The 20,594-nt window shown below is 38.3% G+C and overlaps 1 protein-coding gene across 6 annotated transcripts in view; it reads left to right on the top strand.

The window, feature by feature from the left end:
- ARID4B (AT-rich interaction domain 4B) overlaps nucleotides 1-20,594 on the top strand; it is a 165,528-nt gene that overhangs the window by 85,114 nt on the left and 59,820 nt on the right. For 4 of the 6 annotated variants that reach the window (XM_012459884.2, XM_012459883.2, XM_012459881.2 and 1 more), the window contains exons 8-13: nucleotides 3,156-3,294; nucleotides 9,281-9,360; nucleotides 12,544-12,620; nucleotides 14,216-14,397; nucleotides 18,202-18,274; nucleotides 19,638-19,732. In XM_012459884.2, the coding sequence (XP_012315307.1) occupies nucleotides 3,156-3,294; nucleotides 9,281-9,360; nucleotides 12,544-12,620; nucleotides 14,216-14,397; nucleotides 18,202-18,274; nucleotides 19,638-19,732 (646 nt within the window). The remainder of the gene's footprint in view (nucleotides 1-3,155; nucleotides 3,295-9,280; nucleotides 9,361-12,543; nucleotides 12,621-14,215; nucleotides 14,398-18,201; nucleotides 18,275-19,637; nucleotides 19,733-20,594) is intronic. The other 2 variants (XM_012459885.2, XM_012459882.2) reach the window with 1 other exon arrangement.

The following is a 20,594-nucleotide window of genomic DNA, read 5'->3' as shown; positions in this document are numbered from 1 at the left end:
TGCTTTGATAAAGCAGTAATTATGATTTTAAGTTTGGTTGTATTCTGTAGTCATTAGAGAGTAAAAAGATAAAAGTCATTGCTCTTGAAAAGCTCTTCTAAATCAAGTAGAAGAAATCAGACTTGTGAGGCCTGTCATTACTGACTGAAGCTATATGCCTATGTATAGGGTCTTATGCTCCATTAATATAAAGGTATGTTGGGTTTTCCTATTAACCTACTTTCTAAGTAGAGATTAAACTTCTTTAAGTGCCACTGAAGTACAGTACTTTTTTTTTTAACCTGGTTATCCGGTTTCTATGGAAGAATTTTTTTTTTTTTTTTCTGAGACAGAGTCTCACTCTGTCGCCCAGGCTGGGGTGCAGTGGCGTAATCTCGGCTCACCACAACCTCCACCTCCCAGGTTCAAGCGATTTTCCTGCCTCAGTCTCCTGAGTAGCTGGGATTACAGGCACCCACCACCATACCTAGCTAATTTTTGTATTTTTAGTAGAGACAAGGTTTCACCATTTTGGCCAGGCTGCTGGTCTTGAACTCCTGACCTTAGCCTCCCAAAGTATTGGCATTACAGGTGTAAGTCACTACGGCCAGCCAAAGTCCAATACTTCTATTCAGTAGCAGACTTTGAAGATTTGCTTTGTTTCTGCCAGCAAACAATTTTTAAGTAATTTGATGATTGAAATCAAGGAGATGATATTCCCATGTCACTTTAAAATGATAAATTTTTTTTTGATTGAATTTTGCTCTTATTGCCCAGGCTAGAGTGCAATGGCACGATCTTGACTCACCTCAACCTCCGCCTTCCAGGTTCAAGCGATTCTTCTGCCTCAGCCTCCCAGGTATCTGGGATTACAGTCATGTGCCACAACGAGGGGGTTTCTCCATGTTGGTCAGGCTGGTCTCGAACTCCAGACCTCAGGTGATTCTCCTGCCTCGGCCTCCCGAAGTGCTGAGATTACAGGCGTGAGCCACCTCGCCCGGCACTTAATGTTATCGTAAGAGTTTTTACTTTGTTGGCTGGGCCAGTGGCTCATGCCCGTAATCCCAGCACTTTGCAAGGCCAAGGTGGGTGGATAGTGAGGTCAGAAGATTGAGACCATCCTGGCCAACATGGTGAAACCCCTTCTCTACTGAAAATACAAAAAGCTGGGCCTGGTGGCACAGGCCTATAATTCCAGCTACTTGGGAGGCTGAGGCAGGAGAATCACTTGAGCCCTGGAGGCAGAGGTGTGGTGAGCCGAGATGGCCCCACTCTTCTCCAGCCTGGTGACAGAGCTAGACTCCGTCCTCCCCCCCCCAAAAAAAAAAAGTTTTTATAAACCACAGTGCTTCCATTATTCATGTTATAAATAAATAAATAAAAAGAAATGAAATGAAAAAGTTTTTACTTTGTTTGTATTGGAATAAAAAATACAAAGGCGTGACGGATACATTGTTATACTTTTGGAATGGCATCAAAGATAAATTCAGGCTATACTAGATCATATACCAAATAGGTAAATCATGTTTAAAGTTTTTAAATAGATTAACCTGTGAGTTTAAATTTTTTGGTCAGTGAAATTGATCGTTGTGAACTATCTGAAAAATACTTTTATCTTTGTAGGTATTCAATAATAGCCATTCTAAAAATAACCTATGTTGTTGTCTATCAAACATTTCCTAGGGTCTACACTCATTCTGGGCATTTTCTTTAGTGCTGATTCTTTATTAAAAACAGATTCAAACTGGGAATTGCTTTTTGTTTTGTTTTCCTTTTTACTCCACTTTCCTCAAATGTCAAATTGATGGTTTCAGATACTTACTTTTTCATCTGACAGTTACCATCTTTCTAATTTACTAGTCCAATATTTAATGTTACTGAAAGGATTTTTTGCTTTTCTTTCTCTCTCTCTCTCTTTCTTTCTCTCTTTCTCTCTTTCTCTCTCTCTCTCTTTCCATTTTTCGTCTGTCTTTCTGTCTGTCTTTCTTTCTTTTTTTTGAGATGGAGTCTCACTATGTCCCCAGGCCGGAATGCAGTGGCGCAGTCTTGGCTCACTGCAACCTCCATCTCCTGGGTTCAGGCAATTCTTCTGCCTCAGCCTCCCGAGTAGCTGGGACTACAGGTATGCGCCACCATGCCTGGTTAATTTGTTGTTGTTGTTGTTTTTTGTTTTTTGAGACGTAGTCTTGCTCTGTCCCCAGGCTGGAGTGCAGAGGCGCAATCTTGGCTCACTGCAACCTCTGCCTCCTGGGTTCAAGCAATTCTTCAACCTCAGCCTCCCGAGTAGCTGGGACTACAGGCGCGCACCACCACGCCCAGCTATTTTTTTTTTGTATTTTTATTAGAGACAGGGTTTCACCATGTTGGCCAGGATGGTCTCGATCTCTTGACCTTGTGATCCGCCCACCTCGGGCTCCCAAAGTGCTGGGATTATAGGCGTGAGCCACCGTGCCCAGCCCGGCTAATTTATTTATTTATTTATTTTTAGTAGAGATGGGGTTTCACCATCTTGGCCAGACTGGTCTCAAACTCCTGACCTCATGATTCATCTGCCTCGGCCTCCCAAAGTACTGGGATTACAGGCATGAGCCACCTCACCCGGCCTTGCTTTTATTTTAATTTTGAAAGTTTTTAACATCATACAAAACAAGCTTATTGGACATTTTATGAATACCTAATTTGTGTATATTTGTTGTTAAGGATAGCACTCACCAGTGCTATCTGATTGCCTCCTCTTGCCACCCTAACCTCAGTTAATAAAGGTCTGGTCTTCTACCTTTTAAAATTACCTTTCTACTGGAGATACAGAATTACTATTTCCAGAATTCCTTTAATTTGAGATTAGGATTGCGTATATTTCAGTGTAGTACTGGGATGTTTAATAATCACCTTTTTGAGGATTTGGGAACCGGTTATTTGTCCTGATCTTCTTCCTTAATTTTTTACAGTAGCACTAAATAAACCAGAAATATTTTTAGGAAAATGATGTGCTTTCCTCTCATGATAAACTCTTGCTATTATTTTTTAGAGAAATTTAGAAATGATTTAAAATTTAAATTATCCATTTTGCAGGTCTTAGGAAATGTCGTAAGAGTTTGGGAATACCTATGTTCATCATGGGCATGCTTATTCTTCATGAGGATAAACGGAAATATTTTATTTTTTTCTCTCCCTAGACCAGAGGAAGAGTCTTCATCATCCTCCAGTGATGAAGATGAGGATGATAGGAAACAGATTGATGAGCTACTAGGCAAAGTTGTATGTGTAGATTACATTAGTTTGGATAAAAAGAAAGCACTATGGTTTCCTGCATTGGTGAGTAGCTTCAATGTAAAAGAGTTTAATTTCCAACTTTATAAATTTATGAAGAAAACAATGGATTTTGTTTCTTATGTTTTTCATAGGTACAAAATGAGGAAATGTTTTTACCATCATTTACTTCACACTAAGCTTACTTTCAAAGTTGTCATTGAATACAAAGAACTCTTGAATTCATTCAGGAAAGGCAAAATCTTAATAATCTTAGAGGTTAGCTGTGTGGGAGTTGAATTCTCTCTCTCTTTTGGTAGAAAATTTATTATGTAAACTTTTAAAACTCCTAAGTCCACCTAGGTCTAGATTGCAAAAGAACAACAGAATCTTGGTTGACAAGGGTAACTAGACATTTTCCTCATGCTTACTGAGTCAGGGTGTCTGCATCCTTGATCTTAATCTTGCCTTTTAGGTACTCCCTATATAATCATGACTGTAATTATACATTACCCCACTCTTCAGTTTTCTCTACAATAGATTTTTTAATCTACCTACTTTTTAATGCTTTTCTCTCCAAAAGATTGCAACTCCTTAGATTCCAGGTCGAATATTTTGCATTTTTCCTTTGCTTTCTCATGTTGCCTTTTTGTGATTCTGAGTAGGTACTCAAGCTTTATAATCAGGAGTATCCTCATGATTGTCCCAAGTTCTTGTATCTCAGACTGTTATGACAGGTGACAGAAAGCCTTTTGAGCTTTTCTTTCTGTTTTTCATAACCGCTAGCTTCTTTAGCAAGTTGGAAGGGCCATGTACAGACCATGTTCTTTGACTTTTACAAAGGGAACATATACGAACATCTTTTACAGACAAAACTAGGATGCTTTTCAAGTAATCTTTTGGTAGACAAAATAATTTGTAGCTCTTAAAGCAAATAGAGATTCAACTAATAATTAGCTATCATACTTTAAGATTTAACTCTGTGGCAGTAAGAATGCAATTTTTTCTGGACTGAATATGATTGGATAGGTCACTTAAAGTTTTAAATTTCAAGTAGGAGACTGAAATTAATAATCAGCATCTCTTATTTTTGGCCAGGTTGGGTGGCTCATGCCTGTAATCCCAGCACTTGGGGAGGCTGAGGCAGTCGGATCCCCTCAGGTCAGGAGTTCGAGATTAGCCTGGCCAACAGGGCAAAATCCATCTTTACTAAAAACAAAAAATTAGCTGGGTGTGGTGGTTGCACCTGTAGTCCCAGCTACTTGGGAGGCTGAGGCAGGAGAACAGCTTGAATCCAGGAGATGGAGGTTGCAGTGAGCAGAGATCGCGCCACTGTACTCCAGCCTGGGCAACAGAGTGAGATTCTGTCTTAAAAAAAAAAAATTTTTTTTTTTTTAAGAGTTCAAGATAATTCCAGGTTCAAGCGATTCTCCTGCCTCAGCATCCCGAGTAGCTGGGATTATAGGCATGCGCCACCATGCCCAGCTAATTTTTTTGTATTTTTAGTAGAGATAGAGTTTTGCCCTGTTAGCCATGATGGTCTCGATCTCCGGACCTCGATACCTGCGTACCTCGGTCTCCCAAGATGCTGGGATTACAGGCATGAGCCACCATGCCCAGCCCTAAAATTTTGATATGTCTGAAGTGTCATTGCCTATGATGATTTTATCTGAAGACCATTGAATCATTTGTATCAAATAGTAGGATCCACTTTTTTTTTTTTTTTTTTTTTGGAGACAGAGCCTGTACCCAGGTTGGAGTGCACTGGTGCAATCCTGGCTCACTGCAGCCTTGACCTCCTGGGCTAAAGCAATTCTCCCACCTCATTCTCCTGAGTAGCTCAGACCACAGGTGGCACACCACCACACGTGGCTAAATTTTAAATATTTTGTAAATACGAAGTCTCCCTATGCTGCCTAGACTAGTCTTGAACTTCTGGCCTCAAGTGATCCTCCTACCTTGGCCTCTGAGATTACAGGTGTGAGCCAATGAGCCTGGCCCTCATCTTTTACAGATATGTCCTCCCCCAACTTTATATTTAATAAGCTATAAACTGAATATCTGTTGATAAAGTAAAGACACTTTGAAAGTACTATTCTCCTCATGCCTGACAACTAATTTGTTGTCAAATATCAAGAGGCAGAATGGGTCAAAAATTATTCTCAGTCTCTGTTCTGTATATTCTCACTCCCTTACTACAAATAATTAGCCAAATTCTCTTCTAATGCTTTTTCCCCTTCTGTTAATGGCATTTATTTAATAAAATGTTTCTGTTCTCAAGACTATGCAACACATTTGTTAAATATGCATTCATCATATACCAAGTTCTGTTCAAAATATTTTACAAGGATAGATTCATTTAGTGATGTAGAAGTTTTTTGCTCTTGTGATTGATAAACTTTTCTCAACAATTTGTGGTTGAGAATCTGCTGACCCTTTATTCCCATCCTCTCATTTTCCTATTCATTGACTAACAGTCTCAGAGACTTAGAAATGGGATTAAAACACTGTTCTTTGTTTATATGTATTTGTATGAAAACTTATGTCCATAATACATATAAACTCTTTTGTATATTTGTGGTTTTCATGCTAAACTAGGTAACCATGGTCTTAAATGAAAAAGAAATAATAGAAGTATCTTTTTTTGTACTGTTTTCTACACGTGATGTCCATTTATCTACCCTTTTTAGTGAACATGTTTTATTTATTTATCTCTACTGCTTAGTTTGGTGTTTGGCACAAATTATCCAATAAATGTAGCTCTTGTAATGATAATGAAAAATGAGGATAATTATTTGTTTTAATAAATATACATATTTTATTTTTTTTTTCTTTTTTTTTTTTTTTGAGACGGAGTTTCGCTCTTGATACCCAGGCTGGAGTGCAATGGCGCGATCTCGGCTCACCGCAACCTCCGCCTCCTGGGTTCAGGCAATTCTCCTGCCTCAGCCTCCTGAGTAGCTGGGATTACAGGCACGCGCCACCGTGCCCAGCCAATTTTTTGTATTAGTAGAGACGGGGTTTCACCATGTTGACCAGGATGGTCTCGATCTCTTGACCTCGTGATCCACCCGCCTCGGCCTCCCAAAGTGCTGGGATTACAGGCTTGAGCCACCGCGCCCGGCCAAATATACATATTTTATAATACCTTTGTACCTCCCTGCGTATTCATCCAACATTTAGTGTATATCTCTATGTTCAAGAATTGTGGCCGGGCGCGGTGGCTCAAGCCTGTAATCCCAGCACTTTGGGAGGCCGAGGCGGGTGGATCACGAGGTCAAGAGATCGAGACCATCCTGGTTAACATGGTGAAACCCCGTCTCTACTAATACAAAAAAAAAAAATTAGCTGGGCACGGTGGTGCGTGCCTGTAATCCCAGCTACTCAGGAGGCTGAGGCAGGAGAATTGCCTGAACACAGGAGGCGGAGATTGCGGTGAGCCGAGATGGCGCCATTGCGCTCCAGCCTGGGTATCAAGAGCGAAACTCCGTCTCAAAAAAAAAAAAAAAAAAAAAAAAAAAAAAGAATTGTGCTGCCACCTATTATGAAATAGGTATTATTATTTATCCCCATTTAGAGATAAGGAAACTGAGTATTAGCAGAGTTAAGGTAGTTGCCACACTTTGGGTTAATTATTAAGCTGAAAAAAAGTGTTGGTGTATGCAATTATTTCTTTCTTTCTAAAGCACTAAGATTCTTTGTGAGAATTTCTTTTGAAAGTATGTTTTAAGGCCAGCCGTGGTGGCTTGAGCCTGTAATCCCAGCACTTTGGGAGGCCAAGGCAGGCAGATTGTCTGAGCTCAGGAGTTTAAGACCAGCCTGGGCAATATAGTGAAACCCTGGCTTTACTAAAATACAAAAATTAGCTGGGCATGGTGGTGGGCACCTATTATCCCAGCTACTTGGCTGGGGCAAGAGAATTGCCTGAACTTGGGAGGCAGAGGTTGCAGTGAGCTGAGACCGTGCCACTGCACCCCAACCTGGGTGACAGAGCAAGACCCCGTCTCAAAAATACACACATACACACACACACACACACACACACACACACACACACACACACCTGTTTTATAAGTCTTTTTCTCGACAGGAACATTAAATGTTTTCATTACTAGTTTTTCGAGTTACTAATCTCAGCTTCTCACACCATAACTAAATAATTTTCTTGGTGAAAATAAAAATATTTAAGGATTTTTAATATTGAAAGGTTAGTAATCTGTTTAGTCATCCGTTTCATTGTTGTTTTTAAATTCTTAAAATTATTGATATATGTTATCCCCTCCCAAATTTGAGATCTGTTGGGACAGTAATGGATAATTTTTGGTAACTAGAGTGAAAAATTATGTTTTAAATCAACCAATCTTGATATAATCACACAAATAATATTTGTGTTTCCAATTTTTAAATTATTTTTATAAATCGAGTAAATTCAAAGTGTTCCAGTAACATCATAAGAAAACAATTGGCTGGGTCTTAAGAAAAAATTAGCTGAGTCTGGTGGCATGTGCCTATAGTCCCAGCTACTTGGGAGACTAAGGTGGGAGGATTGATTGAGTGCTGGGAGGTCAAGACTGCAATGAGTTGTGATCATGCCACTGCACAGAGTGAGTCCCTTTCTCAAAAAAAAAAAAAGGAAACAACTGTATAGTCCCAGGAACTATAAACAACTACCATGCACTGAGGATTTACCCTGACTAGGACTGTGCTAAGCTTATTAATATAAGTAGTCTTGTTTAATCCTAATTGAAACTGAAGAATAAGTGATATTTACCTTCATTTTAAGAGGGGGAAATCTTAGATTTCATGGCTCATACAGTTCTCCTTTTCAGTTTTATTCACCAAGTTCTTTTCTTCTAATCACCCTTTCAAGTTGTAATTCGGGATTCAGAATGTATCCCTGTATTTTCTTTAGGGTGATCTCATCCCCTTTTAAAGCTTCACTTGCAGAGATAACAAAGAGATAATCAAAATAACCGAGAAAGTAGCATACATAGGCAAATGGGATAAGTGCATGTTGTTGTTCCTGCGGCAGAACTGACAGTGAGCCTACTTACACACCAGTGTCATCACTGGCCAAAGCTATCACATGTGCAGTTTTCAAAATCCTTAGCTCATCAGCGAAGAATAATGAGTGGATTTGGCTCATGGGCCTCAAGTTTTAGATCACTGCTACTTGGGCTGTGGACTCCCCAATTTACATCCTTGAGTCCAGACCTCTGTGCTCTGCTCCAGACCTGGTTTCTCTGTTCACTCTCTTCACTTGGATGTCTTTTTGCCACCTCAAAACTTAATAGGCCCAAAACTTCTGTTACTATCCCTTCTTTCATGCACAAACTTGGCCATTTTTCACAGTGAATAACCCTGATCTACCCATTTGCACAAGGCAGAAAACTAAGTGTCCTCTTCTTGTTCATCTTTCTACTTCCCTAATTATCTCAGATATTCTCATTTCTTTAATTTGCCATTGCCACCACTTTACATCCAAGCCACCACCTCTCACTCAGTTGATCCCAGTAGCTTAGTCTCTGAACAGTTGCCTTTGTGTGGTCCATTTTCTTCATAACAGCCAAAGTAGATTTTTAAAAGGAAAATCTATAATGACACTGTCTGGTTTCAGACTCTTTCAATAAAGATGTTAGATTTTATCCTAAGAATTAATATGGCATACAAAGCTCTGGAGATTCTGGACCCTTGTTTTTCTCTTAGCCATGATGTAGCCCTTCAGTTAAGGATCTAGCTCTACGTTTTTTTCTCTTTTTGACTAGAACTTCATCCACAGCTTCAGCCTAGTCATAGCTGTACTTATGCTTTCAATGCCATGCCTATGCCAAAAAATCTAGATTATCCAGGCAGCTGGAAGGATGTAGGATACCAATTTAAAATTACTTGTGCATGCTCCCACATGTGTGTGTACCTATTTACCCTCAAACTAAAATGAGTTTTTAAAATTCAAGCTTACACTATTTTTTAAAAGGATTTAAATAGTAAGTACTTACATAACTCTCTATAAATGTTCTTTTAGTTATAATAGCTTCACACTTTTTCTTAAAAGGTGGTTTGTCCTGATTGTAGTGATGAGATTGCTGTAAAAAAGGACAATATTCTTGTTCGATCTTTCAAAGATGGAAAATTGTAAGTATAATTTACTTGATTTGAAAAACCATTTTATAAATATATGCTGTTGTTTTTAGAATTAGGATGTTAAATGATGAATTAGTTATTTCCAATGACCTTAGGCTTTTTTTTCATCATACAGAATGTTTCAAAGAGTGACTGTATTTCATACTACCTTAATGTGTAGTAGTCTTATAGTATGTTTTTCCTTACTCATTTTTTTAATCTTTTCCAAACTAGACACCAACTACTGTCTAATTTGTCAACATTTGTCCCCATAATAGCTGGTTATTTGAGACAGATTTGCCATATCTAACATATTTAATACTTTATTGATTTTTTTTTTGAGACAGAGCCGCACTCTGTCACCCAGGCTGGAGTACAACGGCATGGTCTCAGCTCACTACAACCTCCACCTCCAGGGTTGAAGCGATTCTCCTACCTCAGCCTCCCAGGTAGCTGGGACTACAGGCTCAGGCTACAACACCCAGCTGATTTTTGTATTTTTATTAGAAATGGGGTTTCACTATGTTGGCCAGGCTTGCCTCAGATACCTGACCTCGTGATCTGCCTGCCTTGGCCTCCCAAAGTGCTAGGATTATAGGCATGAGCCACTGTGTCCGGCCTCTTGATGTATTTATTGACATTACTTCCTTAGAGTTTGTTCTTTATAGTCTAATTAGGACTTTCTGATACTTCTACTAGTTATATCTAATGGTTGTAGTGATACCAGTTGGATAATACTCAACTTTTGCAGGAGTCTGAGGATTAAAATGGGTTACTTGTAGATGGATGGTGTTAAGAAAGTGATTTATTATTTTTCTTTAAGAATTATATGACTAGAGAAGCCAGATATTTTATGGAGTTGTATTGGGTATAAATACCTTAAACGGGTCATCATGTTTTAAAATTTGATATTTTAGTTTTCAAGTTCTGAAAAGGTATTTTTATTTTTAATTAGTTAATTTATTTTATTTTTAATTTTTTTTAGAGAGGGTCTCCTCTTGTTACCCAGACTGGAGTGCAGTGACATGATGATGGCTCACTGCAGCCATGACCCTTTGGGCTTAGGTGATCCTTTCACCTCAGCCTCTCTTGAGTAGCTGGGACTACACCTGGCTGTTTTTGTATTTTTTGTAGAGATAGGGTTTCACCGTGTTGGCCAGGCTGGTCTTGAACTCCTGGGCTCAAGTGATCTAGGTGCCTTGGCCTCCCAAAGTGCTGAGATTACAGGCGTGACCCTCTGTACCCAGTCTGAAAAGTTAGCTTTAAAAACAATATGTAGGCCGGGCATGGTGGCTCACACCTGTAATCCCTTTGGGAGGCCTAGGTGGGTGGATCATGAGGTCAGGAGTTCGAGATCAGCCTGGCCATCATGGTGAAACCCCGTCTCTATTAAAAATACAGAAATTAGCCGGGCATTGTGGTGGGCACCTGTAATTCCAGCTACTTGGGAGGCTGAGGCAGAAGAACCGCTTGAACCCGGGAGGCAGAGGTTGCTGTGAGCTGAGATTGTGCCATTGCACTCCAGCCTTGGTGACAAAAGCAAGGCTCTGTGTCCAGAAAAAAGAAACAAAACAAAACAATATGTAGAACCAACTTTAACAAAATTGAGATAATCAGAGAAGTTTGAACACTGAATTGAATACTGATGTGATATTAAATTGGGGTAGGGAAAGGGGAAAATGTTAGAGGGCACAAACTTTTATTCGTAAGATGAATAAAACGTACAGGGTCTGATGTACAGCATGGCAGCTGTAGTACTCTGGTAGCCTCCCAAGTAGCTAGGACTACAGATGTGTGCCACCATGCCCAGCTATTTTTTGTAGAGGGGTTTGTTGCCATGTTACCTAAGCTGGTCTTGAACTCCTGAGCTCAAGTAATCTGCCCACTTTGGCCTCCCAGAGTGTTGAGATTACAGTTGTGAGCCACCGTGTCCAACCTTTATTTATTTTATATATATATATGTTTTGAGACTGAATTTCACTCTTGTTGCCCAGGCTGGAGTGCAGTGGCATGATCTCAGCTCACTGCAATCTCCATTTCCTGGATTCAAGCAATTCTCATATCTCAGCCTCCCGAGTAGCTGGGATTACAGGCATGCACCACCATGCCCAGCTAATTTTTGTATTTTTAGTAGGGACGGGGTTTCATCATATTGGTCAGGCTAGTCTTGTACTCCTGACCTCAGGTGATCCAACCACCTCAGCTTCCCAAAGTGCTGGGATTACAGGCGTGAGCCACTGCACTGGGCTTAACCTTTATTTTTTAAGAGATAGGATCTTGCTCTGTTGCCTACACTAGAGTGCAGTGGCATGATCATAGCTCACTGTAACCTCACACTGGGTTTCCAGCTCAGTTCCCTGTCTCAGCCTCCCAAGTAGTGGGACTACAGGCCCAAGCCACCATGACTCCTGGCTAAGTTTTTTACTGTTTCTGTTTTTGTTTTTTAAGTTTTTCTGTGGAGACTGGATCTGGCTATGTTACTCATCCTGATCTTGAACTCTTGGCATGGAGCAGTCCTTCCACCTTGACCTCCCAAAATGTTGGAATTACAGGCACAAATCACCATGCCTGGCCCCAAATATTTTATCATTAAATTGCTATAAATAGTTTTTGGCCAGGCATGGTAGCTCATACCTGTAATCCCAGCACTTTGGGAGGCCAAGGCGGGTGGATCACTTGAGGTCAGGAGTTAGAGACCGACCTGGCCAACATAGTGAAACGCCATCTCTACTAAAAATACAAAAATTAGCTGGGTGGTCGTGGCATGTGCCTATAATCCCAGTTACTTGGGAGGCTAAGGCAGGAGAATCACTTGAGCCTGGGAGGTGGAGGTTGTGATGAGCTGAGATCATGCCACTGCACTTCAGTATGGGCAACAGAGTGAGACCCTGTCTGGGGGAAAAAAAAAGTTTTTAGTGTTGCATTTAGGCAGGGGACTCTTTGGTATTTGGGAACATGTTGGTGTTTATAAAATATCTCTTATGGTAGGATCCTTCTGTAGATGATTACATATTTTAACATCCTGTATCATGTTATTTCTGACTTGCTGCTCTGTGTTCAATCACTTTTATTGTAAATGTCAGTATTCCCATATTTTCAGTACCTTTCTGTGATATATAATCATCTGGATTCTTAATTAATCTTAGTCATATTTTTGGTTTTTTTCTTCTTTTTATAATTAAAAAAATAATATAGTACTTCAGTTCCAAGAAAAGATGTCCATGAAATTACTAGTGACACTGCACCAAAGCCTGATCCTATATTAAAACAAGGTAAGGATAATCTTGGAATAAATTACAAGTGCTGTAAAAGATGTTTTTGAAGATTAAAATATTTTTTGCTGTTTAAAAATTTTTAAAAAATTATGTCCTTATGGTTATATTTGGTTCCTTGTGACCTGTATTTTTGTAAACACATGTGACTTTTGTTTTATAAGTTTTCTTATTTTTTGGAAATGAAGTCTTGCTCTGTTACCCAGACTGGAGTGCATTGTTGCAGTCTCAGTTCACTGCAACCTCCGTCCCCCGGGTTCAAGCAATTCTTCTACCTAAGCCTCCCAAGTAACTGGGACTACAGGCGCACGCCTCCATGCCCAGCTCATTTTTTGTATTTTAGTAGAGATGGGGTTTCACCATGTTAACCAGGCTGGTCTTGAACTCCTGAGCTCAGGCAATCTGCCCACCTCGGCCTCCCAAAGTGCTAGGATTACCGGTGTGCCGTAAGTTTTTTTTTTTTCTTCTTTTTATAACTTATAGTTACGCACAATAATCTAAAATAATGGGAGAGAACTGTATCGTCAGCTATTACTATAATCTGGCTTTGCCTGGTAAATAAATAATTAGTTTCTGGGAATGTTAGAAAAAGGAATCTAAGTAACTTCTTTTTTCTTTTTTTTTGAGACGGAGTCTCACTCTTGCCCAGGCTGCAGTGCAGTGGTGCAATCTCGGATCACTGCAATCTTCACCTCCCAGGTTCAAGCAGTTCTCCTGCCTCAGTCTCCCAAGTCGCTGGGACTATAGGCACCCACCACTACACTCGGCTAATTTTTGTGATTTTAGCAGAGACAGGGTTGCACCATGTTGGCCAGACTGGTCTGACCTCAAGTAATCTGCCCACCATGGCCTCCCAAAGTACTGGGATTACAGGTGTGAGCCATCGAGCCTGGCTAAGGAATCAAAGCAATTTTGATTTGGTATTTCTCACTAATGAATGTACATCCTTAACCACAAGGCCCCAGTAGTTTTATTTGAGGAATATGTGGTAATTATATCTGTCACTTGGTTTTTTGGCACTGTAAATAGTTGTCTTCTCTTTGCCCTTATTCAGTAATATGCTATGTAGATTAGTTAAAATCATCAAGATTTTTTGGTTTATAGTTTATTCCCATATAGTGTAAAATGAGAATAATTGTGTCTAATTTTAGTTTAAGCTAATTGTTACCATAGTTTTAATTAAAGTTTAACTGAAAATGTAAAAATCATATATGGTCAATTTTCAGGTATTATATGTTTATTTTAATGGCTCTATGCCTGGTATTGATACTGTTTGATAATTGTTGCATAAAATGTTACATGGTTTTCTGTATTAAAGGTTTTTACTAGAGAAGCTTAATTTTCGTTTAAAGAATAAAACTACTTTTATTTATTTGAACTTAAATAATCTTTTAATGGTAGCAGTTTTGCCATCTATAAAATGACTTCCTAATACATAGGATGGATAGGATTAAATATATTGCTACATTTAAAAACACTTAACACAATTTCTGGTATATAGCAAACAATAAATGTCAGTGGTATTAGCACAGTGGTTTTTATTTCTTTATCATGTTTAATACTTTTTGAGAAAACAATTGTCTTAATTTCTTCAGTTCACATAGCTTATGGTCTGTGTCCAGCCTTTGAACAGGCACTTGAATTTCACAAAAGTAGAACTATTCCTGCTAACTGGAAGACTGAATTGAAAGAAGATAGCTCTAGCAGTGAAGCAGAGGAAGAAGAGGAGGAGGAAGATGATGAAAAAGAAAAGGAGGATAATAGCAGTGAAGAAGAGGTGTGTGAAAACAGTTGATTCCTTTTAAAATTATAAATAACAGTTGGGTTTCCCTTATGGGTTAGGATTTGTCATGAAGTCATTAATCACAGTATTTTTAGTATGAGAAATCTTTCATAATAAATTTGTATTTGTGATACTCATAATCAGATAGTTTACTTGGTTACTTCAAAATAGATGTATGATCTTATGAAATTAAAAATATTGTCTGATTGTCCTAATAACCTCAAAAAGATGTCTTAATCTTGCCATGCTTTTGGCTTATGAGATGGTTAAGAAAGTACACCGCTAGGCCAGGCATGGTGGCTCATGCCCATAATCCCAGCATTTTGGGAGGCCAAGGCAGGTGGATTGCTTGAGCTCTGGAGTTGAAGACCAGACTGGGTAATACAGTGAAACCCCATCTCAAGAAAAATAAAAATAAATAGCAGGGCATGTCAGTGCACATCTGTAGTCCCGGCTACTAAGGAGGCTGTGTTAGGAGGATGGTCTGAGCCCTGGAGGTGGAGGTTGCAGTGAGCTGTGAATTTGCCACTGCCTTCCATCCTAAGTGACAGAGTGAGACCCTGTCTTATTAAAAAAAAAAAAAAAAAGAACCTACCTACCTAATACTTTAAAATGCTTTTCTTTACCATGTAGACAGTTGTCACCTCATGAAATGTTTACATCTCCATATTTTATTGATTTACCCAGAAAAGTATAAAACATAATACTTAAAAGAAAAATCTGGCTGGGTGTGGTGGCTTATGCCTGTAATCCCAGCACTTTGGGAGGCCAAGGCAGGCAGATCACGAGGTCAGGAGTTCAAGACCAGCCTGGCCAACATGGTGAAATCCGTCTCTACTAAAAGTAGAAAACAACTAGCCGGGCATGGTGGTGGGTACCTGTAATCCCAGCTACTCAGGAGGCTGAGGCAGGAGAATTCATTTGAACCCAGGAGGCTTCAAGAGAAGCAGAGGTTGTGGTGAGCCGAGATCGTGCCATTGCATTCTAGCCCGGGTGACAGTGCGAGACTCCATCTTAAAAGAAAAATCAGCACAAGAGTAAAGATTAATATCTCTTTGAGTCAGAGAATCTTGAATCATTTTATCTAATACAAAGGAGTAGATAGTTCTAATTAGATCATAAATAAGACATCTGAATTTATATGGATCAAAGAGCTTAAATTTTAGATTTTATTGTAACTGATGCTTTAGGTCTGGCAGTGACAGGGTACTCTTTAATGCTCTTTAATGGTTTGCTAAACAGCTTCGTAAAAGCTACTTTTACTTTGTAAAAGTGAGTGGTGCAGATAGTGAAAGCTACTATATTTGACCATGAAATGAAATTTATTTAATGTGTTTAGTAAATTTGTTTGTCAATATGTAATATTTTAGATAAGTTATGAAATTCTGCCTTTTAACTATAGTAAACTATTAATGAAATAAGATTGTTTGGTAGATTACATTTTAGGGTATAGTGATCTGTAATGATAGTGTGTAATGTAGAAATTTCCCCGCTTCAGTCTTCTCCCTGACTGCTTTCTTTTTAAATTGCTAAAATAAGCAATCATTCCCTTGCTGCTAAAAACCTCCCGAGTAGCTTTTTGTCACTGTAAAAGTCAAGCTTCAATATAGAATCTCCTTTATAGTCCAATTCCTGCCTCGATTTTTTCTCATCACTTCCCTTTCTATGCCCTCTATAGCAATATTAAATTGTATGTTTTGTTGCTACTCACCTCTGCATATACTAGTGCCTCTGTAGGCACCACCTTTTCCTTCTCCTCCTTCCTTAGCCAGCATCGCACATTCCTGTTCAGTTTTCAGAACCCTACTTACATTGCCATCTCTGTAAAGAGAAACCTGTGAACCATCATCTCCCTCCTATCAGAAAAGCATCACTTGGTTTGCTAGTCTAAACTACTACCGCTCCTGGCTAGGCATGGTGGCTCACACTTGTAATCCCAGCACTTCGGGAGGCCGAGGTGGGTGGATCACCTGAGGTCAGGAGTTTGAGACCAGCCTGACCAACATGTTGAAACCCCATCTCTACTAGAAATACAAAAATTAGCCGGGCATGGTGGCGCACGCCTGTAATCCCAGCTACTTGGGAGGTTGAGGCAGGAGAATCGCTTGAACCCGGGAGGTGGAGGTTCCAGTGAGCTGAGATTGTACCACTACACTCCAGCCTGAGCGACAGAGCAAGACTGTCTCAAAAACAACAACAACAACAAAACAAAAACTACTACTGCTTCTTATACATATTTTCGTTATTTATACACACACACGCGCATGCACACACACACATATTTCTTTATATTTATTGTCTATTTTTTCTCCCCACAAATCTGTAAGTTCCTTAAAGTTAGGAATGCTGTCTTATTCATATTCATACTTAAAGTGTCTGTCATAGTGTGTAAAATATAACAAATGATCAATAGCTACCAAACCTTTTGGTACTTAGATTAGTGTTTTCGCAAAAGCAGATATGCAGTACAGTTTAAACATTTTCTTGAGTTAAATACAAGTTTACCTTAAACGTTTTTGGAATAGAAATAAATTGGGCTGTTTATTAAATATTGTACCATGGGAACATTTACGATAACATCTAAAAAATAGATGTCCTTAGATTTTTGACCACTTTACCAAAACCTGAATGTGTGGAGTGTGTTTAAATTGAGAAATACAGATTTCATTAGCAAATTAATGGTTGTCATTTATTTTTCTCTTCCCAGTTAGAAAACCTAATAGTTTATTAACATGGGCTTTAAAAAAAAATTACCTTTCTTTGTTGTACTAGCTTTTAAAATAAAAAGGCGATCTCGCTAAAGCAGTGACATTAGGCACATGATTTTCCAAATTTAAAAATGCTATGTTTTGATTTATTTAGATTACCAGTTGAATATCCTGACTTTTACTATTAGAAATACGTATATTTAAGCCAGGGTAACTGTAAAGCCTACCTGTGTATTTGGAATAATTTTCTCTGCAGTTACTCCTAATCATGTTCTGTAATGGCAGGCTCCATAGCTTATTTTTCTTTTATTTGATTCAGCACCTAGCATAGTGCCTACACTTACAGGTGCTAATTGTTTGTTGAATGGATGAAAGTCATTGAATCGGTGAGTTCCTCAATCTTACCTACTACCCTGCTCCTTGCAGGTTGCTTCAGGACCAGCTCCCTACTGCCACAGCCCTTGGCCACAGCAGCAAGAAGCTAGTCCCTCCCTTGTAATTGATAAATCGGGGAACTATTTTATTACTTGAAGATTTCCCTAAGTCTGAATCTTCAGGTATTGTAGATCAAGTTTGTTCCCCACTTTACTGATTATATAAGCTTGAAGTATATACAGTGGGGCTGTATACAATGAAGGATACTTGTAGTTATAACTAATGGGACCCATACTTGTATAGTTCCTGGAAGAGCAATAATAGAGTTAGTTTTGATGTTCAACCCTGACCCAATTTTACATAAGTGAGAATAGGTCTTGAGCCTGTGACCCTGATTTGAAAAATAGATCTCAAATATGATTTTTTAAAACAAACATGAAAAATCTTGCTAGTCCCATTTCTCATATGAGAATTTTTACTGTGGGGATTCTAACTATTGAGATACTTTTTAAGACATATTCATTCCTCTATAAAACGTAAAATGTCTAGACTTAACCTGGTTTTGAACAGCTTAGTGTTAAAGAATAATTTTGATTAGGTAAAAAGCCTTTGAAATATTTTAATGAATGTTAGTCTTTGCTGTTCATAAGAAATCTGCTTGTATTATTAAAATGCTTAATTGAAGAAAATAATATTCTTCTGTGATTAAAATCAGGAAGAAATAGAACCATTTCCAGAAGAAAGGGAGAACTTTCTTCAGCAGTTGTACAAATTTATGGAAGATAGAGGTGAGTATTTTTTATTTATCCTTAACATAGTGGGTTTTAGACAGATAATTAGTATCTTAAAAATAAGAATAGAATTTTGTTTACTGAACTTTTTGTCACCAGTAATTATGGCTGTCTTTTTGACTCTGTTATCGCCAGCACCTAGCAAAGCACCTGTTATGTAACAAGTAGAATGAGGAATATGACAGTATTTTGATAGATATTGTGGCTATGGACACATAAATGCACTTACTGTGTCCTGCCAATCCCCTTACCTATCTATGGGGCCCTAAAGAACAGTAGCAAAATAGGAATTAAGCCAGAAATGAAAAAGAAATGTGACAAAGTCTCAAAGTGAGCCTTGGCTCAGCTTATTGAATTTGCCAGAAGCTGCTAAGGCCTGCAAGGATTGAAGGAAGAAGAATAACTTAGGTTAATGACCTCACCCTTCAGTAAGCATGATGCTGCTACTCTCTAGCCTATCTTCTTGGTCAGAGTCTACTTTCTTCTTTTCTGGGAAGATGCTTATAAGGGAGTAAGGAGAGGCTTCCTAGTTAGAAGAGAAGGGCAATATAAATGATTATTGTTTGGAAATGCCACAATACTCTGGGAATTAAATGTTTTCTAAATCCCTGATTGTAATGCTAATGATTAGAAACTGGCTCTGTTTGTCAGTTTTTTGTTCTCATAAATGATAATGCCTAACACAATATAAGTATCTTTTCATTTTTCAATATAAAATGTCTTTGATTCTTTTATTATTTCTTTATATGAATGGAGAGCTAGCCTAAGAAGTATGTTGTTTTATAGGCTTTTGTATAAGATAAATGAAAAAGCAAAGAAAATGAATAAAATCTAATACTAGAGAAGAGTGAAAAAATATGATTAAGCTAGTCATGTATTTTGTAGAAATGGCCGTATGAGTCAGTGTACCACTACCCTATCATCTCCTCTACTATTTTCTAATGGTTTGTTTGATTTAGTGTCTTTGCCTTGCATGTTTTTGTGTTAGAATGGAAAAAACAAACAAACAGACATGTAGCTTTACTCTGGAATCATTGTTTAGAGTAGTAGTAGATTGGTAAAATACAAAGAAAATGCCATAAAAGTAACTCTCATTGGGAAGCAGTTGTCCAGTATTTATTTTCTTGCTCATCAGAGGGAAGAAAGTAAATGAAAATAAAAGGTTTCAAAAATCTGGTAATGTGCAAAAATTTTAAAGTGGCCATGGGCTTGTTTATGTGTAGATATCATGTCTTTGATTAACAAGAGAATTTCTCATGTACATTGCACTATAAATACTCCATGGTATTATTTGAATCTTTTGAAATTTTAAATTAAAAATGTAGTATGGATCTAATATAGTTTGTGTTTTCTATACCAGGTACACCTATTAACAAACGACCTGTACTTGGATATCGAAATTTGAATCTCTTCAAGTTATTCAGACTTGTACACAAACTTGGAGGATTTGATAATGTGAGTATCGTTGTCAAACTGAAACATCTTTTTCATGTAACATGTTTTCTCAGGTATCTGCCATCTCTGAAATTGTTTTTCTAAACCAAAAAAAAGTTTTTCAGTAAAGACCAAAGAAGAAAAGAAAGTACAGCTTAGAAAGGTAGAACTAGCCTCCTCAGACAAAATTTAAATTTTAACGATTTTTTTAGTCCCGGCATGGTGGCTCACACCTGCAATCCCAACACTTTGGGAGGCCCAGGCGGGTGGATCACTTGAGTTCAAGAACAGCCTGGCCAACATGACAAAACCCTGTCTCTACAAAAAATACAAAAATCAGCCGGGTGTGATAATGCACACTTGTAATCCAAGCTACATGAGAGGCTGAGGCACAGGAATTGCTTGAACCCAGAAGGTGGAGATTGCAGTGAGCCAAGACTGCACCATTGCATTGCACTCACCTGGGTGACAGAATGAGATTCTGTCTCAAAGAAAAAAAAAATATTTTTTTAATATGACCTTTCTGATTACTATTAAATTGATCAAACTTTCAGAAAGCACCTTTTTATATCTGAGTCACAGCACAGCCTATTGGTAGAAAACCTTCCTGTGTCTCTTTTTCACTAGACGGTATGCTCCTTAAGATCAGGAATCTGTCTTAATAGCCTTTATATTCTTAATCCCTTTACGAATAAAGGGATTAAGCCAGGAAATGTTTGTTGAACTGATTTGAAGAAATAAGATTGACAGTGATATACAGTACATATCCAATTGAGAATATTCTGTGGAATAAAATACAAATTTCTATAGAACTGCTTTCATTTATTAGTTTATATATTTTATGAGAAATAATAAATCCTTTAAAAATGCTTGTCTCCATTTA

This window comes from Aotus nancymaae, unplaced genomic scaffold (assembly GCF_030222135.1).
Source record: "Aotus nancymaae isolate 86718 unplaced genomic scaffold, 86718_ANA_hifiasm-v0.15.2.pri h1tg000032l_0, whole genome shotgun sequence".
Taxonomy (NCBI): Eukaryota; Metazoa; Chordata; class Mammalia; order Primates; family Aotidae; genus Aotus; species Aotus nancymaae.
Note: the sequence above shows the minus strand (reverse complement) of the source record. Positions and strands in the feature narration are given on the sequence as shown.